The sequence below is a fragment of a genome, unplaced genomic scaffold (assembly GCF_019419815.1).
Source record: "Pyrus x bretschneideri cultivar Hongxiangsu unplaced genomic scaffold, Pyrus_bretschneideri_v1 Contig11, whole genome shotgun sequence".
Lineage (NCBI taxonomy): Eukaryota > Viridiplantae > Streptophyta > Magnoliopsida > Rosales > Rosaceae > Pyrus > Pyrus x bretschneideri.
In genome coordinates this window covers 5,853,416-5,878,296 of record NW_025999402.1, presented here as the reverse complement: position 1 = coordinate 5,878,296, position 24,881 = coordinate 5,853,416, and the positions used below count along the sequence as shown (strand labels likewise).

The 24,881-nt window shown below is 36.5% G+C and overlaps 1 protein-coding gene and 2 pseudogenes across 1 annotated transcript; 2 read left to right on the top strand and 1 right to left on the bottom strand.

Annotated features, from left to right (window-relative positions):
* Positions 1 to 9,286: 9,286 nt before the first annotated feature.
* LOC125473895 (uncharacterized mitochondrial protein AtMg00810-like) lies at positions 9,287 to 10,558 on the top strand. The gene has a single exon (XM_048577312.1). The coding sequence runs from the start codon at positions 9,287 to 9,289 to the stop codon at positions 10,556 to 10,558; it is 1,272 nt and encodes a 423-aa protein (XP_048433269.1).
* Positions 10,559 to 12,575: 2,017 nt separating this feature from the next.
* LOC125473894 lies at positions 12,576 to 15,637 on the top strand (annotated as a pseudogene).
* A 396-nt stretch (positions 15,638 to 16,033) lies between these two features.
* Positions 16,034 to 18,504, bottom strand: LOC125473428 (annotated as a pseudogene).
* Positions 18,505 to 24,881: the final 6,377 nt, after the last annotated feature.

Here is a 24,881-nt window from a genome sequence, read left to right as displayed (position 1 = left end):
TCAAAATTTTCAAACTCTTTTATTAGTTTTTCTTAAAATTAAAAAGAAAAAAAATAGAAGAAGAAGAAGATATTTTCTTAAACGCCTCCAGACTTTCTTGAAAAAAATCAGAAAAACACACATGAGGTGGCTGCTACTCATGAATTAGGGATAGCAATCAATAGCATTTCCACCTAATAAAAATAATGTGCATTTCGTTCACCAAATAAACATGTGATGTCCTTGAAAAAAGAGAATTTTGTGGCTTGTATCTAGTCGTTCACTGAGATCTTTCAAATAATACAGATTTGGATCCTCTCTGGATCCCCTCCTTGGGGATCTCAGGGATCAAAGCACAAGGACCGTTCATCAAAGATCGTGCGACCACAATTAAATGTTTTTTATATTTTTAAAAGTAAAGCAATCTTGTTTTGCGTAAAAAACATTTAATTATGGCGCACGATCTTTGATGAACGGTCCTTGTGTCTTGATCCCCGGGATCCTCAAGGAGGGGATCCAAATCCCAAATAATACTATGTACCATCAAAAGCTGTCAGATAAAATTGGTACAATTATTGGAGGCAGATTGTATGACCTCATTTGAATGCCCCTTCCATCCCTTCTTATTTGTGCATTCACGGTTAAGTCACGTCAATATTTTATATTTCTATTACTTTTTGTCTTATTATCTCAATAAAAAATTAATATAAAATGTTGACGTGACTTAACCGTGACCGCACAAAATATGAGGGAATGAGAAGGGCACTCAAACAGGAGGACATACAATTTGCCTTCATAATTATTAATTGAGAGAGAAACCCTTGTATGAATTATCATTTCCATTAAAAAAAAAAAGTACTGACTACGTACGTAGAATGAAGTTCATTTGTTGTTTAACTCCTCAGTCCAGCTTCTATCACTTACGATAATAACTAGCTTTCATGCACGCGCTCACGTGCGTACAAAAATTATTTTTTGAATCATGTCATACTGCACACAATTTATACGTTTTAAATATATTTATATGCGTAAATTGATAATAGGAAAGTCAAATATTTGAAGTAAATGAATGATTTTAGGGGTAAATTACACTTTACCACCTCAGTTTTGGGGTCGATTTCAATTCTTTACAACATCTTTAAAACATTTCACTTTCATACCTCAAGTACTATTTTATTTCAATATAATACCTCTGTTACATTTTCCATCCATTGATCCGTTAAGTGCTGACGTGGCTGCCAAATGTCTGCCATGTGGCAAAAAAAAAAATTAAAAAACCTTAATCTTCTAAATTAAAAAAAAAAAAAAAAAAAAAAAACCAAAAACAAAAGCTGAACCCACAACCCCCTACCCACCCAACCTGCAACCTAGAAAAAGAAGAAGAGGAGAGGAAAAGAAAGTAAAAAAAAAATCCATCTCCATCTTCCTCGATTCCCCTTCCTTGCAACCCACCCCTTTCTTCTCCTTCATGTCTTCCCCAAACCCACCGTGCACCCATCCTCCACCTCTTCCTCCGCACCCACTACCTGCAACCCAGAAAAGAAAAGAAAAAAAAAAAAAAAAAAACCATCTCTCTTTTCCTGCAACCCAGATCCCGTCTTCCCTAATAAGGAGTGGGGTGTGTAGAGGAAGGAAGATGATGCGTGCAAGGGTGGGTGCGCTGGTTTTTTTTTTTTTGTTTTTTTTCTCTTCTTTCTGGGTTGCAGGTTGGGCTCGGGTTGAGGAGGGGAAAGATGGGTGCGCGGAGGAGGTGAATGATGGGTGCGGAAGAAGTGGTGGACGATGGGTGTGGACGGATGAAAGATGATAAGGCTCCGACCCGGGGGGGGGGGGGGAGGTATGGCATCTGGGTTTCGCGATGATGGGTGCGGAGGAGGTGGTGGAGTATGGGTGCGGACGGATGGAAGATGATGAGGCTTCGACCTGGGGAATAAGGAATCGATCGTCAACGCCTTTGGTTCCCGCCAATCGATCTTCTGTAGGAGCAGGAGGTAGCGTGAATCCTTCCCCCCAATCAATCAATAGATGAATTCCTCTTGTATGTAGGAAGAGAGAACTGAACGTCAACCCCTCTGATAAAAAGTCAATGACCCGGGGGGGGGGGGATATGGCATCTGGGTTTCGCGAGGGGTGGGGGCGGTGGTGGGGGATATGGGATCTTGGTTTCGCGGAGGGGGGATGATATAGGATCTGGGTTTCGCGAGATTTTCTAACTTTTGTATTTTTTTTGTTTTATAGAAGATTAAGGTTTTTTTTAAGAAAAAAGTTAAATTTTTTTTTGCCACATGGCCCACATCTGGTAGCCACATAGCATAAATGTGGCAGTCACGTCAACACTTAACAGATCAATAAATGAAAAATGTAACGGATATATTATATTGAAATAAAATAGTACTTGAGGTATGAAAGTGAAATGTTTTAAAGATGTTGTAAGGAATTGAAATTGACTTCAAACCTGAGGTGGTAAAGTGTAATTTACCCTAATTTTAGATTATGCTAAAAGAAACCCCTGATAAACCAATTAAAGCAGCTGAATTCACATAATAAAATCGGTCTCTATAGAATTTACATTAGAAAAAGAAAAAATAATATTTAATAAACAATTGATTGAAACACATTATTGCTAGCCTATTGTGATGCTAAGCCCACCCCCTTCCCCTTAGTGTAGATAATATCGTTTGTTAAAAAAAAAAAAAAAAACAATCATTTGACAATTAATTTAATCATATTATTATCTGCGTGCGAAATTTTTTTTTATAAACGGCATTACACGCCTCTTAAGATGTATTGAATGTGTTTAAAAATACAGAAAATAATATTTAATAAACAACTAATTGAATCACATTATTGCTAGCCCATTGTGAGGCTAAACCCACCACCTCCCCCTTAGTGTAGATAATATCGTTTGTTAAAAAAAAAAAAACAATCATTTGACAACCAATTTAATCACATTATTATCCACGTACGAATGACTTTTTTTTTATAACAGGCATTACACGCATCTTAAGATGTACGTGTTTAAAAATAGAGAAACTGAATCACATTATTGCTAGCCTATTGTGAGGTACTAATTAAAAAAATAAAAAAAAACCACAAAAAAATTAATTATTAAAAAATACTGTTAAAATGACGAAAATGCCCCTGTCTTATTTGATGCATTATTTTGGGATGCATTTGAAGTTTTTGTCTTGGGGGCATTTTTGTCCAAAAGCTTTTGTTGAAGCTTGGTGACACCAAAATCATTATTCACCTTTTCCATTATCTTTATATATAGACTAGCCTCCATGCATGCGCTCACGCGCGTGCATAAGGTATTTTTTGAATCACGACGTATTATGCGTGATTGACATGTTTTAAATGTATTTATTAATATAGATGGAAATGAATAATAAATGCATTTAATAAAAGCGATCTTTTAACTAATCAAAGCAGCTGAATCCATATTAATAAAAACAGTCTTTCAATTTTCATCTACATTTTATTGAATTTACATTAAGATTAGAAAAAATAATATTTAATAAACAACTGATTGCTAACCCATTGTGAGGTTAAGCCCACTCCCTCCCTTTAGTGTAGATAATATTGTTTGTTAAAAAAAAATGATCATTTGACAACTAATTGAATCACATTATTATGCGTGTGCGAGAGACTTTTTTATAACTAGCACTACGCACCTCTTAAGTGTTTAAAAATTGAGAAATAATATTTAATAAACAACCACGTGCAAAAGGCATTTGTTGAATCACAGTGCACTACATTTATCAACGCTTAAGTAATGAACTAATCATCAAATTCGATATTCATTAGTTTTCAAATGTCTGCAAATTTAGTCTTTGTAGCATTACCCCATATTATTTATGGATAATGTTTGGGAGATTAAAATTTTAAACTAAATTTTGCAAACCAAATAATGTGTCACCAATAGAAAATAAGCATATTAATCAATACTTAAGTAATAATCCAATCATTAACAACCACATCGTTTGGTTTAAAAAATTTGGCTCCCCTATGATGTGATGAGTGTAAAGCTCACCGAAAAGGATATGGATCCCATTTGGATCCTTTTTGTGAGGATCCTAGGGGTCCTAATATTGTATTCGTGCAAAGCCCACCAGAAGAGATTTGAATCTCATCCGGATTCTCTTTGTGATGATCATATTCGTTCATCATACAACGTGCAGCTATAAATTATTTTAAATTTTTTATTTAAAATTAAATTCAAATATTACATGAAAAAAAAATAGTCATATGATGTACGATGAACAAATAAAATGTGAGAATCGAGAATCCTCATCCCACAGGAAGAAGAAAGAAGAGTAGAGCAAAACGCCTACGTGAAGAAAGGAGAAAATTTTGGAGAAATGGTGATGGCGTGATGGACAAGGCCTGCAAAAAACGTGAAAGAAGCATGCATGCCCATTACGTGAGCCTAGCGTGCAGCAACCTTGCTTATTTGGGGCCACAACTTTGGAAGTGGATTGTCTGCCCTCCTATTTCTATACCCTCTTGTTTGTGTGGTCACGGTTAAGCCACGTCAACATTTTATATTCCTATTACTTTTTGTTTTATTATTTCTATAAAAAATTATATAAAATATTGACGTAGCTTAATCATGACCACACATCACAGGAAGACATAGGAAAAGTATGGAAATGGGATGACAGACAATCCACCTCCCACAACTTTACGTCCCCACTTAATAATTCAACCGAAAAGGTGGTTGCAATAATTCAACAGAAAAGGTAGTTTTTTATTTTTATTTTATTTTTGCCAAAAAATAGACTTTATTTATAATCTAATCAAAATGTTTACATCCATAACAAGAATATTAAATAAAAATTCAGGGCCTATCTCATCCCAAACAAATGGACCACCATGTTTGGCAGTAAACGAGGCAAACGTGTGAGCAGCCAGGTTGCTACCCTGCGGCACAAACCTTATTTTGACATCTCCAATATGCTTCACCAAAGAATTAATATCAAAGATAAGACATTCCAAATCAGCATCCACTTCAATCTCCTTGTTAATCATTCGCAATAGCACCTGGGCATCCGATTCAATCTTCACCTTTGTACATCCTTCATTTTTGCAAAACACAAGCGCTGCACGAAAGGCCTCCGCTTCCACCAAGATTGTTGAATTAAAAGGCCTCTTTCCCGCCTTCCTACTTTCCGCAAACACCCTGCAAAATCTTGAATCACCCACCCATAACTCCCCAACCCCCTCTTCAAATTCCATGATCCATCACAATTTACTTTCAAAGTACCAAACTTTGGTTTCCTCCACCCTTCAGTTGCTCCACCATCCTCCCGTGCCCCAATCTTCTTTGACTTAACCAAAGAATCCTTCACCTCCTTCTCAATTACCTGATGCTCACCCACATGTCTCCTCCATACCTCAATTGCCTCCATTGGATTCCATGTTTTCCCTTGAAACACCACATCACTGCTGCACTTCAAAACTCTCCACAACACAAAGACCATGTCCTGGAGAATTTCTTCCTGCCTTGCCATTCCTTTTATACGTGACAGCAAAGCCCCCCAACATCCTCTAAAGTCTTGTCCCACCAGAGACAACGAATCAATTTGTAATGGGTAGAAAATCACAACACTTTGCTAAATTCACACATGAAAAGAAGATGTTTCTCCGTTTCCTCCACAGCGCCACACACCACACACCTACCATCCACATTCATACGCCTCCGAAGCCAGTTCCTTCTTATCGCCAGTGAACCGTTGCGATATCTCCACATAATTTTTTTTTTTTAATTTATTAGGAACATGAATCCCCTAAATTCCTTTCCACAACCCGTCCCCTTCAACCTTCTCACTTGCCATGCTGTACCTCTTCTCCCAAACTCCCCATTCGCTTGCAACTCCATCACAACCTTATACCCCATTCGAACCGTATACCCTCCATGTTTCGTATGATGCCAAATAATCCTATCCTTACAACCTATCAAACTCAATGGTATTCCCAAAATTAACTTTAACTCTTCCTCATCAAAAAGCTCATGTACCATGTCCATATTCCACCCACCCAAATCAAAATCAATCAAATCACTTACCCATTCCGGCCTCAAAGCATTTCGAGTTTGAAGTTTGAAAGTGTTGGGTAAAGGAATGCAAGGATCTCCAATGACTCTGTATTGGAAGATCTTTACTTTTCCATGTTTTCCTCACCTTTACTTTTCCATGTTTTCCTCACCTTTACTTTTCCATGTTTTATGCTCCATGTTTTATGCTTGTCCTCCCTTTCTTTCGGCTTTTGTTTTTCTTTTCCTTTCTTCCAAAGCTCATTTATATGAGCTTCCCTTGTACATTGGTTTTACATAATACAAAATATAGACATTCAAAAATTCAATATGGTATCAGAGCAGTGACCCTAACCGGCCTGTCTCTGTGATGTTCTCTTGAGAGATTTGTGAGCTTCTTGTCCTTCAATCATGGCTGAAGAAAGCTTAGTAAATTTGGAAGGAGACGGCTTTCATGCTACTCCACCATCACCACACTCAGATATTGATATCAACCCAAATCAACGTCTTAGTTCTGTCTTGCTAAATGAGTTTAACTATCTTCCATGGGAGAGAGCAGTTTCTCTTGCTCTGGGAGGACGATCAAAGCTTGGTTATGTTAATGGTGTTATTCCAATGCCTGATACTACCTCACCGGAGTATGATGCTTGGCTATGCAAAGACCAGTTGGTCATGTCGTGGCTACTCAATTCCATGGATCGTAAGATTGCAGAAATTTTTAGCTATGCTGAATCCTCCATGACTCTTTGGAAAAATCTCAAGGAAATGTATGGAAATCAGAACAATGCGGCTAGAGTGTTTCAGTTAAAGAAGAACATTGCTGGTTTGCAACAGGAAGGGAAGCCATTTGTGCAACATCTTGGAAAGCTGACCACTATGTGGAACGAGCTGAATGTGTATCGACCACACACCATCGACGCTGCTGTGCTAACTAAAAGAGCCGAGGAAGACAAAATATTCCAACTCCTAGCAAGCCTGAGTCCTGAATTCGAAGATCTTCGAAGTCATATCCTCATGAATCCCGACCTACCTTCTTTTTCAAGTGTGTGTGCCACAATTCAAAGAGAAGAGGTTCGAAGGAAAGTCATGACCTTGGACATGAAGGCAAATATACCAGAAGCTAGGGCTTACTTCTCTAACCAAAAACTTGGTGAGGAGAGAGGCTACAAAGGAAAGAAAACTGGCTTAAAATGTAGCCATTGTGATGCTGGTGGGCACTCAAGAGATCGATGCTGGATTCTTCATCCAGAGTTAAAACCAAAGTTTCCTAGGGATAACAAAGGTGTCTCGAAAGGCTCGTACAACCCTTCTTACAAGGCAAATCATGTTGCCACAACTTCTTCTGATGGAGCACTGAAGTTCACCACTAATCTAGCTGCACTGATCAACGAGTTTGCTATGTTTCTTCACAAGAAACAAGGTCTTGGAGATAGTGAAGGACCACTAAATCAGTGTGACAACAATCAAACTGCACTACTAGGACAGTTTGCTGGCTTCCTGGCTGGAAATGAAGGCGTGGTACAAAGGGACATCCCAGGTATCTTACACTCCTTCTCAACTGCTCTCAACATTGGTAATGTGCATGATTATTGGATTATAGATTCTGGAGCCACTGATCATATGACTAACAAGTCTACAAACTTGCATAAATTTGAAAAATTTTCTATTCCATCCCAAGTGTCAGTTGCCAATGGAAAAAATGCTATGGTTGTGGGAAAAGGAAAAATACATTTGATCTCAAGTGATGTCGAGTCTGAGGCTCTTTATGTTCCCTCATTCCCTTTTCAACTTTTATCTGTTAGCAAGATCACAAACTCATTAAATTGTCTTGCCATTTTCTCTCCAAAAAATGTGATCTTTCAGGATGTAGACACCAAGAAGACGATTGGTGAAGGATTTTTCTTAAATGGTCTCTACTATCTTTCCAAGCATATTCAAATTCCCAAGGTTTTTCAAGTCACTTCAAGCTTAGCTCAAGAACAACAACTTTGGCACCAACGCCTAGCACATCCTTCTGAAAAAGTTCTATCCACCTTGTTCCCAAATATGTGCAAAGTTACAAGTCCTTGTGATTTTTGTCATTTTTCTAAGTTTACTAGATTACCATTTACTTCCTCTTTGTCTAGGGCTAGTAACCCTTTTGAAATTGTGCATTCCGATGTTTGGGGACCAACTATAGAGTCTTTTGATGGATACAAATATTTTGTAACTTTTGTGGATGATTTCACAAGGATTACTTGGTTGTATCTTTTGAAATTTAAAAGTGAAGTGATGGAAGTTTTTCAAGATTTTCATAGACTTGTGGCCACCCAATTTGCTTCAAAAATTCATATTTTACGATCAGATAACGGCACAGAATATATGTCTCATAACATGTCACACTACTTGAGCACGCATGGTATATTACACCAAACAAGCTGTGTTGGAACACCTCAACAAAATGGGGTGGCCGAGAGGAAGAATAGAGATCTACTTGAGAAGACTAGAGCTCTTATGTTTCACATGAATGTGCCTAAAAAGTTTTGGTCTCAAGGAGTCCTTACTGCGGCATATCTCATCAATAGATTGCCTAGTAAAGTGTTGAATTTTAAATCACCTTATGAGGTCTTGAAAAATAGAAAGATCAACTTTTCCCATTTGAGAGTCTTTGGGTGTACATGCTTTGTTCACATTCAAACTCAAAATCGTGACAAGCTAGACCCAAGGGCTGCCAAATGTGTCTTTCTAGGTTATTCATCTACCCAAAAAGGTTACAAGTGCTATAATTCAACAACTAGAAAAATGGTTGTTTCAAGGGATGTTAAATTTGAAGAACATGTTCCTTACTTCTCACAATCACTGGATTACTCTAGACAGGGGGAGCATTTGATGGACTTATTTCCTTTTCCATATCCAAACGGAGAAGATGCAACATGCACTCCTAGTGATCATGTGCCGGATGATGTTAACCTTCACTCGGTGGAACATCTTGAAGATAAAAACCCTTCCTCATCAGAGATTCACACTGCACCCTCCAGTGATCCTTCCAACCATGATGTTGTTCAAATACCTGTAGTTCAATCTCCTACAGTTCGTCGCAATCCTGCACGAGAGAGGAAACTTCCATCCAAGTTGCATGATTATGTGACCTACACTGCCAGGTATCCCGTGACTGATGTTATTGATTATAGCAAAGTCTCATCTTCTTTTGCTACATTCCTAAGTGCCATTAATGAAGCTCGAGAACCTTAAAGTTTTCAAGAAGCCAATCTTCACAGTGAGTGGAGAAATGCTATGGCAGAGGAGCTTCAAGCCCTCCATGAAAATAACACATGGACTATAGTGAAACTTCCAAAAGGAAAGAAGGCAGTGGGGAGTCGTTGGGTGTACAAAACTAAGTTTCATTCAGATGGCACAATCGAAAGGAATAAGGCTCGCTTGGTTGCTCGAGGTTTTACACAAACCTATGGCGTCGATTATAAAGAGACATTTGCTCCGGTGGCAAAAATGAACACTGTTAGAGTATTGTTGTCGGTTGCAATTAACAATGCATGGCCTCTCTTTCAAATGGATGTTAAAAATGCTTTCCTGCATGGTGAACTTGAAGAAGAGGTTTACATGAAGTTACCCCCAGGTCATCCTCAATCAAACAATCCAGAAATGGTGTGCAAACTCCATAAATCCATTTATGGTCTCAAGCAAAGTCCACGTGCATGGTATGCCAAGCTCAGTCATGTTCTGGAAAGGGTTGGTTTTTGTCGAAGTATTGCGGATTCTTCCCTATTTGTTCGTTCCAGCTTAGTGGGTAAACTAGTTGTGCTCATTTATGTTGATGATCTAATTGTGACAGGTGATAATATGTCAGAGATTATTGCTCTTAAACAGTATCTCAACAACAAGTTTGCTATCAAGGATCTTGGCACTCTCAAATACTTTCTGGGCATCGAGATGGCACACTCTCACAAGGGTTTCTTCCTCAACCAACGCAAGTATGTCATGGATCTTCTTCACGAAGCAAAAATGACAGATTGCAAGCCTGCTCGTACCCCCTTGGATAACAACTTGAAGCTAAAAACTCACGGTGATCCAGTTCCCAATTTAAGTTACTATCAAAGAATGGTTGGCAAACTCATTTATCTGACTATCACACGTCCTGATATATCATATGCTGTCAGCATTGTTAGCCAGTTTATGCACTCTCCAAGCATGGATCATTTGAAGATTGTTCATCGTGTGCTACGTTATCTTAAGGGTTCCATTGGTAGAGGAATTCTTATGCGCAACAATAGTCACACTCAAATCTCAGGCTATACCGATGCTGACTGGGCAGGCAATTCTCTCGATCGCAAGTCTACCACTGGGTTTTGTACGTTTGTGGGAGGCAACCTAGTTACCTGGAAAAGCAAGAAACAAAGTGTTGTTGCACGCTCTAGTGCAGAGGCAGAGTATCGTGCTATGGCGTCCACTGCTTGTGAACTTATTTGGCTCAAAAGCCTTCTGTTGACTTTAGGTTTTCCTCATCAACAACCCATGTCCCTACACTGTGATAATCAGGCCGCGATGTGATAGGAGCATATTTATGCGACTTAAATGGCTTGTTCTCGTACATTTACGTTATGTTTCTTTAGTTATTTTAGTACTTTAAGCTATTTTCGTGTGTTTGTAGGTCCAAAGGGCTAAAGGAGCAAAAAGATGCATTTTGGAGACTTTTGGAGCACTTTTGGGCTAAAGGACGGATAGCTTATGCTTGAAGCCAAAGTGTTGGACGAAATTGAAGACCTAATTGGAGCCAAAGTGTTGGAACCTTGTTCTCTTTAGTTTTAGGACATTTAAACCTTTCCTAATCCCAATCATGCCATGCATAACACACATCCATTCTAACACATTGTCATTGCACATGCATTTCCTTCATTAGTTAACCCACATGCACTTATCACTTATCATCACCACTTAACCACTTATCATATCATAACCACATATCATATCACTTATCACTTATCACTTAACATATCATCCACCTACTTCACCTACAACATCCACCTACTTCACCTACAACATCCACTTCACCTACAACATCCACCTACTTCACCTACAGCATCCACTTCACCTACAACATCCACCTACTTCACCTACAACATCCACCTACTTCACCTACAACCTCCACTTACTTCACCAACCTCACACACTTACTTCACCTACAAATGACATAGCCATATGTTCCCTCCACTACTCCTATAAATACCCTTGCATTCATTCATTCAAAAACATCTCATTTTCATACACAACACATTACAAACGCATTCTCCCTTCCCTAGCCGTGAGCTTCCCATCTCTCCCCTTATAATCCAAACACCATTTTTCCATTCCCCTTCCACTTCTACACCACTCCTCATCCATTTCCATAATCCCCCAAACCTCACCTTAGACCTTGTGCTACAACGAAGAGGAAGAGAAGAGGGCCTAAACGTTCATACAATTCAAGTTTGAGTTGTTGGAATGTTTAGGTGATTCTTTGATTTCAATGTTTCATTTTAATTCTCTTTGTTTTGTGCGTATGAGGAATGGAAGAGAAGAGTGCCTAAACGTTCATACAATTCAAGTTTGAGTTGTTGGAATGTTTAGGCGTTTCTTTGATTTCAAAGATATGAGGAAATAAAACCCCCTTTAGCTAGGGGGTGATTCGAAACTATGTTTATATTTGCAATATGAATTGATTAACTTTCGTTGGAATTTCATAAGTTGTTGATTCAATTTGTTTAACCGTTTGATTGATAACTTATTTATGTATGTTTATTAAGAATGCGCGCTTAATTTTCATGCATGAATATGACGCTAGAATATAAGTGAATTTCACCTAATCGTTATGAACTTATATTCACAAGTAGTGGAGGTTGCTTATAAACAATCGCGTTAAACGAATTCTTGGCATAAGTTTCATGCGTATTCCATAGTAACGAATGCCTCGTCAACACTTATAGTTTTCATGTTGCTTAATGATCTTTGATTGTATCTTTATTGTGTTGTTCACGTAAAGGACTTTTGGAGAATGTTGTGAATTGCGTTGCGCTAACCCATCCAATTCATTAACTTAAGGAAAACTTGACGGTTAATTTAAGCGGACCTAATTAACCCGGAGTGTTGATTTTCATAATTTATCGAAAGACCAACTGAGAATCAATCTTGTATGCAAGTGTAACATGTTTGGAGATGAACCCCTTAGCTAGCATTCATCCATAAATTTCATATTTACATTCTGTCTAGTTTATTAACTTGTTTCGTTATTTCAATTTTCGTAAAAACCTCAATCCCCCTTTTGCTTTAATGTTCATTTTAGTTAGAATTCAATTTAATTTGTGTTTTTAAAGCATTTTGAGTTTTTGGTTTGTCTTAGTGTTTTAAACTTTAATTTTGCATTCTTTGAGTCTAGTTTAGTGTTTTAAACTTTATTTTACGTTTTTGAGTCAGTTTCCAAGAGATTTGCAATCCCTCCTAATCCCCGGTCCAGAACGATCCCTACTTATACTTATACTACAAATCGACAAAAAGAGGGTTTAATTTGTGTGCGTATAAATCCCGCATCACGATGCACATTGCATCGAATCCTGTTTTCCATGAGCGAACTAAACATATTGAAGTTGATTGTCACTACGTCAGAAATCAAGTTCAGTCCAAGGTGATCGACACTCACTACACGCGCAGTCATGATCAACTTGCGGATATTTTCACAAAAGGATTACCCTCTGCTGATTTTCAACGTCTTTTGTTCAAGCTTGGATCAATTAATCCCTTTGATCCAGCTTGAGGGGGAGTATTGGAAGATCTTTACTTTTCCATGTTTTCCTCACCTTTACTTTTCCATGTTTTCCTCACCTTTACTTTTCCATGTTTTATGCTCCATGTTTTATGCTTGTCCTCCCTTTCTTTCGGCTTTTGTTTTTCTTTTCCTTTCTTCCAAAGCTCATTTATATGAGCTTCCCTTGTACATTGGTTTTACATAATACAAAATATAGACATTCAAAAATTCAATACTCTGATATTCCTTCCATCCCCCACCCTCTAGCGCAACCCCCTTTCAATAATTTTTTTTCCCTGAAAAATACCTTTTCAACCCCATGACGATTTACACCCCAACTTTGCATCCAAAAAAGTTGTGTTCGGAAAGTATTTATCTTTAAGTACCTGAGCCAATAGTGAGTCCGAAACCATCATCAAACGCCACCCAATTTTAGCCAAGAACGCAAGGTTGAAGCATTGTAAGTTGGAAAGTACTGGTATCATGAAGGAACACAAACATTTTTTGATGATCTTGATCACTACAAGATGATAAAGGCCATGTGCAAGCTATCTTGTGGCATTTGTGATAAGATAAAAGAACCAAAGAGTGAAGGGTCAAAGAGACAACGGGAGTTTAAAAATGTCAAGCAGCTGAAAAATCATTTGTTCCATTATCATGGATTGTTCATGTGCAGTCTGTGTGTTTGGGCGGTAGGAAGTTGAGCTTTACATTTAGATGACTTAGATGACACCATATATACAATGATGAATTATATCTCATATCGGCGTTGTTATACTTCCCTTTTTTTTTTTTTTGAAAGATTATACTTCCCATTTTTTGGTTATATATCTATTAGGAGTTTATACACTCCTACTCTGATTTAATGGCTAAAGTCTTCTCTGATTTGGAAGCATGAAGCATTAACCTTGATGCTGATGCTTATTATTTTCACCGTGATGTATCTGACTGTAAGTTTTAATACAGATCTTTATCTGTGAGCAAAAGTTATATACTAAAGCTCAATTGGGTATACAGAGACAGGTGATTTAGAGGTAGACGGCAATGAGACTGAAAGATGTGGATTTAATGGACATCCTATGTGTGAGTTTTGCAGCAATCCGTTTTATGGAGATAATGAGTTGTACATGCATATGTCCACTGAGCACTATACTTGCCATATATGCCAAAGGTAACCTGTTTCGAGTATTTGAAGGTAATTATTTACTTTAAAAGTTTTAGCAAACTTATAACTGCTGCATCTTCAATGCAGGCAACATCCAGGACAATATGAATACTACAATAACTATGATGACTTGGAGGTCAGTTGTTTTGCATTTCCAACTGACTATCGTCGATGCTTTGAAAAGTCCATCATTGAGACTCGCTTCTTAGTTGACGTGATAATGTATTTTGCAGAGTCATTTTTCTCAAGCTCATTTCTTATGCAAAGATGACGACTGCTTAACAAAGAAGTTTGTTGTTTTTGCAACTGAATCTGAACTAAAGGTGATATCTTAGTGCATATTACTTGATCTTTTTCCACCTCTTCTGCTTGCCATGTTATGTTGAGGTTTTGCTCACTTGAGTTTATTTCTGCAGAGGCATAATGCCAAGGAACACGGAGGGAACATGTCTCGCTCTAGGCGTAATATTGCTCTTAAGGTTTGCATGTGATATAATCATAAAACTTATGCGACAGTTATAGCGGATAGGTTTATCATTCCATCTTGCTTTCTTTGTTTTGTCCACTCAAGCAGATACCAGTGAGCTTCCAGTGTAGGAGAAGTAACGAGGCAGATCTTCATGGACATTATGTTAGAGGATGTGGTTTTCATTTTAATTCTGCAGACAATCAACTTTCCGTGGCATTTCAAGCTAGCCATGATACAGCCACTGCAGAAAGGTGCCGTAATGCATCCTCTAGTACACAACAAGCTTCTATTCACCAAGAAACAAGTGAACTTGAAACTGTTGCTGGCCGTTTTGAGGCGTTAGCTACTGCCGAATTTGAGTCTTCTTCTAGAGAAAATCCCCGGATTGAACTACAAGAAGCATCATCCTTCCCTCCACTTCCAGTGGCTCAAAGAGACAGGCAACAGAAATTAAGAAATGGTTCAGCAGGATCGGGTGGTAGTTCAATGGCTTCTTGCATTTGTCGCCTTAACAAAGAAACTGTCCTTAATACTTCTCCAGTTTGGCCTGCAACAAATCGTCAAACTAAATCATCTGCCAGTAGTTGTCACCAGAAAAAGCCCTCTTCAGGCTCTGGGCACATATCATCATCTAGTTCTCCTGTATTTTCCCTGAGCGGTCCCCCTAAGCAAGCTGCAGCCACTGGGTTTGTTTCATCTAATTTTGCCAGTCAAAAGAATTCGACTGGAACCAGTAAGGTCGCCCAATCTGCTTCAGGTCCAAAAATTATCAATACCGGTTCTTTGGACTCCGATTTTCCTTCTGTTTCTGCTAATCAAACAAATAAAGAACCTGGTACTGCAAGTATTCAGAGAGTGCCAAAGGTTGGAGATGTTCATGCTGTCAACAATTCTCTTGTGGAAAAAATCCGCGATGCTTTGGAATGTGATGACAACAAATTCTCCGCATTTAAAGAATATCTTCAGACTACCGCAAGGATATAATCAATACAGAGGAATATCTTGCTTATGTCTACCAGTTCGGCCTCTCACATTTGCTTCTCGAGCTAGCTAGACTCTGTCCTGATGCTGAGAAACAAAGAGAACTTGTCGAGACTTACAATTTGAGCATAATGATATTCGATTCAGCTCAGCTCGTTTACAGCCTAAGAGGTGGTGTCGTTGGTGGCAATAATGACAGTAGTGTTGGGAACTGGTTCAGAAGATCTTGATTTTTGATCCAACATCATGCATGTGAAAAACAAAAGAGAAGGTTGCAAATATTTGTCATTTTCAAATTTTCAAGTTTAAATTCTATATAAATATTTGTCATTTTTAAATTTTCAAAACAACCACTCTCATAATATGACAACAACAATTGTGAAGGGCGGACCTTCTCTCATATCATAACAAGCACTCATGATAAACAAAAAGCACATCTTACACGTGTAAAAGCACGAGTAGAAAGTCTAGTAACCAATTACCGAGTATGATGATGATATCACCAAATTATTTATAACTAATTTCCTTTGTTCAATCGAAAAACTTAAATCAAAGATTCAAAACTTCATCCAACAGCAACTTTAAGGTGCAAACGAAATATAATGAGAATACTATATATGGACAAGATCGAAGTCAACTGCAACAAACCTTACAATAAATACAGCAAAATACATAAACATAACAGTGATCATGATAGCAGTCATAACAAACAAAACATTCAACAACCAATACAAAGATATAACATGGCCAACAAAAAATATTACAGCAACACACATAAAAACCACACAACAAATCTTCAGATCCAGCATCTTCAAAATCGCAAGTCCCCTGCTAAATTATCATTTTCTTGTTTATATGTCATAGAACAACTTTGAAAATGATTTCATACGCGCGGATTGCAGACAAATGGCGACTGATAAACTCCCATCATTAGTTGCACTTCCTAATACGAAAGCCTTCCCCTCAAATGGAATTCCACAAGGTCCCACAAAAATAGGTCGACCCCATCCGAAATCAGCGTCGTAAGATGGCAACCTAACCCAACTAGTTATTCCAAGATTAGGGGACCTAAGAGAATCAGCCCCGACAACAAGGGCTGAAGGATCAGGCTGAAGCTCAAGGAAGTCAATTGCTGATCTAAAATAATTGTCGTTAATCTGCGATATAGCATTGTGAATACAACTTGAAGCATTCCATGTTGGTTTTGATTGGAGATCCCCCACCGTGGAAATAATGGTAGCTGTGACAATCACATTGCCAAAGAAACCAAGTGGGAGTGGGGGTTGCAGTCGGGAACGTCCCTCAACAACAACATGTAGGTTGGTCTTTTGATCAACGGGAAGTTCACGTGCCTTGGATGCACATTTCCAAACATGACCTGCTAATATCTCATATGTGCTATAGTTGATCGTGTTCCCATCTTCCTTAGACTTGGCTTTCAAGATATTGAGTTGGTCCCTCGTCAATCTGAACATTGAGACTGTTGTGCTCTCAACATCACCGTCTTTTGTGCTTCAGAGGGGTTTTTTTAGGGTTGCAAAAGGTTGGTACTCAACGTTAGGCTGAGGCGGGTCTTGGGCACGAAGTAATGTCCTGTCTATGTGTGGTGGAATATTTGTAAGGTCATCAAGATTGCCACGAGCCATTTCCGACCATGTATTTATAAAGTGGAAACCAGAAACTCCATCAGCTACACAATGTGGTATACCAACACCAACTGCCACTCCACCGCATTTGAAGTGTGTGACCTGAACATACAGAATAAAGCCATATTTAGGATCTATAGAGACCGAGTTCTTGTGAGTTCTTACATTTGACTGTTTTCTTTTTCTCTTCATTAATGGCTCTCTCGTCTCGTGTGGTTCTGCAATTCCAGGAAAGTGCGGTTGAATCATATTTAAGATGGAGAGAGACAGATGGGTGTAGTAGATTATTTTTTTGGTTGATGGTTTGCTTAGATCCTTTCAAGATATTTAGAAGGAACTAAACTTGTCCTCGACATTTTCATTAAAAAGCGAGTGTGAAAATAAAACAGTGAGAATGGCATCCTTTGGGTAATGTTAGGAAAATTAAATTTGTACATTAAATTTTGTAAACTAAATGACATATATGAAAGTTGATGGTTAAATAATGACTGAAAGTGCTTTTGGTGAAATTGATTTTGGATTCTAAAAACACTTTAAGTGCTTTTTGGAAGAAACATCAAATATGTGCTTCTTGCAGGAATCACTTAAAGTGCTTTTCTATGATGCACTTGGATTTTATAAGGTATTAGCTACATTTTCACCAAAAACATTTTCAGTTATTTTAAAAAGCACTTCAAAATGAGCTATTAGTTTACAATTTTAGTCTCCCTAGCATTATCTCATCTCTTTTCTTCGACGTATGCATGTTTCTCTAACATTCAAATATGATATTCTCTCTCGCTTCAATCAAATTAGAATTTGCCAGGATTTTAATGGATTTTAAAATCAGAGTGTAGTCAATTAAGATTTTAGAAGAGGATTTTAAAAGATTTTGAAATTATGGTGTAGTCAAATTAGGATTTAAGAGGTTTTTAAAAATACATCTAAATCTAGAGGTAGTCAAATGAGATTTTAAAAGATATTTTTACAATTATACTAAATCTATGGATATTCAGAAAATAAAAATTTAGTAGGATTTCAAGAAGTTGTGGATTTCATTGGATTTAAGAGCATGAAGTATATATACCCAACACCAAATACAATCCCACCTCAACCCCTAGGATTTCTTTCAACCTATTTCCATTCTCTCTCTTCGGCTTTCACTTCTTAGTTGTAAGCGCAAAACTACTTCTCTAGTCCATGTACTGGTGAACCAACGCTCACTCACACACCTTTGGCCATTTCCACTATTTTTCTTTATATTTTTATGCTTCAATTTGGTAAAAGGTCGGTTAAACTCATTGAATTTACCATGGAAGTGGTTTGTCAACAGAGTTGCAGATTCACTTGAGCGATAGAAATATACCATTTAAAATCAAACCCAGAAGATTGATTACCAATCCAATAAGCAAAGTAAGATCAAAATTCAAAATCCACCATTTATAACGTAAGAACATATCGACCCATTGGTTAAAAATCAAATAAAATCAAAAGAAGAAGAATCTGATTTGCACCCAAAATCCAAGTGCGAATTAAGTTGACAGGCCGGCTTGAAAAGCAAACAACTGCAGAATCATGTTTTAGGGCATGGAGTGAGAATTTTTTTTCTTCTTTTGTTATTAAATAAAAATAAATAAAACAATTAAAGATAAATGAAAAGAAAAGACTATGCAAATCCATCAAAATCCACAAATAAAATCTATACAAATCCATAAAAATTTATAATATAATTAATATAAATATGTCGAAATCCATATAGAATTGTAAGTACATTAAAATCTATGAAATTTGTCACTTAAAAAAAAATATATTAAAATCCTTTGAAATCCAAATTGACTACACCTCCTTAAACTCATGTGTGTTAGCGTGCGTGTAGCTGCTTGTGCTTATTTATTTATATTTTATTCTCATACAAGTGATATTGTACATTTGGTGAAACGAACCACACATCCGCTCTTAACCAATGTAGCTACACTGTAGCTTGGATGATGTTTACGTCTTATATATGCCTATTTATGTATTCTACATGGTTTGTATTCATAGAATTTACAAGAGTTTGTGTGCGTAGAGAATTTTTGTTTTCCTTAAGGGTTGGTTTGGAATTGTAGTGCTTAAAAAAAGTAGCTTATTAAAAAAAATCAAGAACATTAGATGTGTTTGGGAAAACAATTAAAAACTTAAAAACTGATGTCAATGAAAATAGAAAAACATAGAAAAACCATTAATGCTATTCATACCATGTTCTTGTATCATATTTTCATACCACCTTAGGTGGTATTTGATGTGGACAACCACATCATTTGAATTAATCAGATTTTCAAATTTAGTTCATTATTTAATAAACTAATAATTAAGAAAAACTAGTTAATTAAATGATGATTGTGGTATATGAGGAGTCTTTCTCCTTCATTTCCTTGAGTTTTGCAAATTTTTCAAATGATGTGGTTGTCCACATCAGATGTCACCTAATGTAGTATAGAAATGTGGTCTAAAAATATTGTATGAATAACATTATTCTAGAAAAGCAGAAGCATGGTCTACCATGCTTGTAAAAAGTGTTTTTTTTTTCTTCAACGCATAATAATCAATGCTCATTTAATTATTATTTTTAAATGGCAAGTATATCCCCATATATTTTACAAAATTACAATATTTGCCCCTACATTATTATTTTTGATAATTATTATATCATATTAAATACTATATCATTTTTAGTCATTTAACATATTCAAAGTAATTTATATAAAAGTTTACCAAACACTTAGATATTGTTTTTATTTTATTAAAAGTACTTTTAAAAAAAAAATGTTTATTAAATACTTAATAATCTTATTTTACAGCTGTTTCTTAAACGCCTCCAGACTTTCTTAAAAAACCAGAAAAACACACATAAGGTGGCTGCTACTCATGAATTAGGGATAGCAATCAGTAGCATTTCCACCTAATAAAAATAGGGGTGTGATATTCATACACCATTTTTTTACTTCTCACACACCTTTTTAATTTTTGGCCGTCGGATCGGATAAATTGAATAAGATCAAAGGACATAAATTAATAAGAGGTGTGTGAGAAATAAAAAGAGGTGCATGAATAGCACACCCTTAAAAATAATGTGCATTTCGTTCACCAAATAAACATGTGGTGTCCTTGAAAAAAGAGAATTTTGTGGCTTGTATCTAGTCGTTCATTGAGATCTTCCAAATAATACTATGTACCATAAAAAACTGTTAGATAAAATTGGTACAATTATTGGAGGCTGATTGTCTGCCTTCTTGTTTGGGTGTCATTTCTATCCTCTCTTGTGAGGTCACGGTTAAACTACATCAACATTTTATATTTCTATTGCTTTTTATCTTATTATCTCTATAAAAAATTAATATAAAATGTTGACGTGGTTTACTCGTGACAGCGCAAAATAGGAGGGAATGAGAAGGGCATCCAAACAGGAGGACAGACAATTTGCCTCCGCAATTATTAATTGAGAGACAGACCCTTGTATGAATTATCATTTCCATTAAAAAAAAATACTGACTACGTACGTACAACGAAGTTCATTTGTCGTTTAACTCCTCAGTCCAGCTTCTGTCACTTATGATAATAACTAGCTTTCATGCACACGCTTGTATTTTTTGAAACACGGCACACTACACACAACTTATATGTTTTAAATATATTTATATGCATAAATTGATAATACGAAAGTCAAATATTTGAAATAAATAAATAATTTTATATTATGCTAGAAGAAACTACTGATAAACCAATTAAAGTAGCTGAATTCACATAAAAAAATCGGTCTCTATAGAATTTACATTAAGAATAGAAAAAATAATATTTAATAAACAATTGATTGAATCACATTAGCGCCAGCCCATTGTGACGTTAAGTCCACCCCCCATTTCCCCTTAGTGTAGATAATATCATTTGTTAAAAACAAAAGCAATCATTTGACAATTAAGGTAATCACATTATTGCCAGCCTATTGTGAGGCTAAGCCCACCCCCTTCCTCTTAGTGTAGATAATATCGTTTGTTAAAAAAAAAAAAAACAATCATTTGACAATTAATTTAATCACATTATTATCCGTGTGCGAAAGATCTTTTTTATAATCGGCATTACACGACTCTTAAGATGTTTTGAACGTGTTTAAAAATAGAGAAAATAATATTTAATAAACAACTGATTGAATCACATTATTACTAGCCCATTGTGAGGCTAAGCCCACCATCTCCCCCTTAGTGTAGATAATATCGTTTGTTAAAAAAAAAAAAACCAATAATTTGACAACCAATTTAATCACATTATTATCCACGTGCGAATGAATTTTTTTATAATCAGCATTACACGCTTCTTAAGATGTTTTGAACATGTTTAAAAATAGAGAATTTGAATCACATTATTATTAGCCTATTGTGAGGTACTAATTTAAAAAAAAAACCACAAAAAAAATTTACTTATTAAAAAATACTGTTAAAATGATGAAAATGCCCTTACCTGATTTGATGTATTATTTTGAGATGCATTTGAAGTTTTTGTCTTGGGGGCATTTTTGTCCAAAAAGTTTTTGTTGAAGCTTGGTGACACCAAAATTACTATTTACCTTTTCCATTGTCTTTATATATAGACTAGCCTCCATGCACGCGCTCACGGGTGTGCATAAGGCATTTTTTGAATCACAGCGTGCTATGCATGATTTATATGTTTTAAATCTATTTATTAATGTAGATGGAAATGAATAATAAAAACATTTAATAAAAGTCATATTTTAACTAATCAAAGCAGCTGAATCCATATTAATAAAAGCGATCTTTCAATTTTCAACTACATTTTATTGAATTTACATTAAGATTAGAAAAAATAATATTTAATAAACAACTAATTGCTAGCCCATTTGAAGGCTAAGCCTACTCCCTCCCCTTAGTGTAGATAATATCGTTTGTTAAAAAAATAGATCATTTGACAACTAATTGAATCACATTATTATGCGCGTGCGAGAGATTTTTTTATAACTGGCACTACACACCTCTTATGTGTTTAAAATTTGAGAAATAATATTTAATAAACAACCACGTGCAAAAGGCATTTGTTGAATCACAACATGTCACATCCCAGCCCGGGGCGGATCACTTCCCGGGCCCGCTCCACCACCGTAGCACGATATTTTCCGCTTTAGGCTTACCATTCCCTCACGGTTTTGTTTTTGGGAACTCACAAGCAACTTCCCAGTGGGTCACCCATCATGGGATTGCTCAAGCCCTTTTCTCGCTTAACTTCGGAGTTCCTACGGTTAGGCTCTGATACCAAATTCTCACATCCCGGCCTGGGGCGGATCACTTCCCAGACCCGCTCCACCACCGTAACACGATATTGTCTGCTTTAGGCTTACCATTCCCTCACGGTTTTGTTTTTGGGAACTCACAAGCAACTTCCCAGTGGGTCACCCATCATGGGATTGCTCTAGCCCTTTTCTCGCTTAACTTCGAAGTTCCTACGGTTAGGCTCTGATGCCAAATTCTCACATCCCGGCCCGGGGCGGATCACTTCCCGGACCCGCTCCACCACCGTAACACGATATTGTCTGCTTTAGGCTTACCATTCCCTCACGGTTTTGTTTTTGGGAACTCAAAAGTAACTTCCCAGTGGGTCACCCATCATGGGATTGCTCTAACTCTTTTCTCTCTTAACTTTGGATTTCCTACGGAACCCGAAGCCAGTGAGCTCCCAAAAGGCCTCATGTTAAATAGGGATGAGAATATACATTTAAGAATCACTCCCCTGGGCGATGTGGGATGTCACACAACACGCTACGTTTATCAATGCTTAAGTAATAAACTAATCATCAAATTCGATGTCCATTAGTTTTCAAATGTTTACAAATTTAGTTTCTGTAGCATTACCCTATATTATTTATGGATAATGTTTGGGAGATTAAAATTTTAAACTAAATTTTGCAAACCAAATAATGTGTCACCAATAGAAAATAAGCACGTTAATCAACACTTAAGTAATAATTTAATCATTAACAACCATATCGTTTGGTTTGCAAATTTGGTTTAAAAAATTTGGTCTCCTTATGATGTGATAAGTGTAAAGCCCACCGAAAGGGATTTGGATCCTATCTGGATCCTCTTTGTGAGGATCCTAGGGGTCCTAATATTGTATTCATGCAAAGTCCACCAGAAAGGATTTGAATTTCATACGGATTCTCTTTGTGATGATCGTATTCGTTCATCATACAACGTACGGCTATAAATTATTTTAATTTTTTTGTTTAAAATTAAATATAAATATTAACTGAAAAATGTTAGTTATATAATGTACGATGAACAAATAAAATGTGAGAATCAAGAATCCTCATCCCACGGAAAGAAGAAAGAATAGCAGAGCAAAATGCCTATGTGAAGAAAGGAGAAAAATGTGGAGAAATGGTGATGGCGTGATGGACAAGGCCCGCAAATTATTTGGGGCCACAACTTTACGTCCCCGGTTAATAATTCAACCGAAAAGATGGTTGCAATAATTCAACAGAAAATGTAGTTTTTGTTTGCAGTCCTATTGGAATAGAAATGTGATTGTATAAATCCTAATAGATATGAGAATGTATCTTATATTTCTATTAGGAGTAAATTACCTATTAAATATTGTAATCCTAAAGGGTAATGAATAGATTACCTATTAAATATTGTAATCCTAAAGGGTAATGAATTAACCTTCGCTACTACTATAAATAAAAGCACAATGAGGTGAAATAAAGAAAGGAGAAAAATGTGGAGAAATGGTGATGGCATGATGGGCAAGGCCTGCAAATTATTTGGGGCCACAACTTTACGTCCCCGCTTAATAATTCAACCGAAAAGGTGGTTGCAATAATTCAACAGAAAAGGTAGTTTTTGTTGCATTCCTATTGGAATAGGAATTTGATTGTATAAATCCTAGTAGATATGAGAATGTATCTTATATTCCTATTTAGAGTAGATTACCTATTAAATATTGTAATCCTAAAGGGTAAGGAATTAACCTTCCCTACTACTATAAATAAAGGTACAACGGGGTGAAATAAAGAAAGGAGAAAAATGTGGAGAAATGGTGATGGCATGATGGACAAGGCCTCCAAATTATTTGGGGCCACAACTTTACGTACCTGCTTAATAATTCAACCGAAAAGGTGGTTGCAATAATTCAACAGAAAATGTAGTTTTTGTTGCAGTCCTATTGGAATAGGAATGTGATTGTATAAATCCTAGTAGATATGAGAATGTATCTTATATTCCTATTAAGAGTAGATTACCTATTAAATATTGTAATCCTAAAGGGTAAGGAATTAACCTTCCCTACTACTATAAATAAAGGCACAATGGGATGAAATAAAGAAAGAAGAAAAAAGTGGAGAAATGGTGATGGCATGATGGACAAGGCTTGCAAATTATTTGGGGCCACAATTACACATCTCTCTCCTTCTTTCTCTATGCCGCACCCTTTTTTTTTTTTTCTCTCTCTCTCTCTCTCTCTCTCTCTTTCTGGCCTCCATAATTGTGCAGTAAATTATGCCTACAACGCGTTATCAGCACGCTCTTGACGCTGCGCTAAAGAAAGTTTTAATAAGCTTATATTTATATATATTTTATATCAAATTCACTTGTCTTTTCTTAGTTAGTTCCTTATGTTTTTGAGTTATTTACTTTATTTTTTGTGTTTTGTATGATTTGTCAAGTAAAGAAAAGAAAAATAACACAAGTGGAAGCAATTTTCTGCCTGTGCAGATCAGCTGACTTTGGAAGCAATTTTCGGACAGATCAGAATGAATTAGAGAATGAGCCTTATATTCTTGGAAAGCTACGGATGTCTATTTTCTGGAG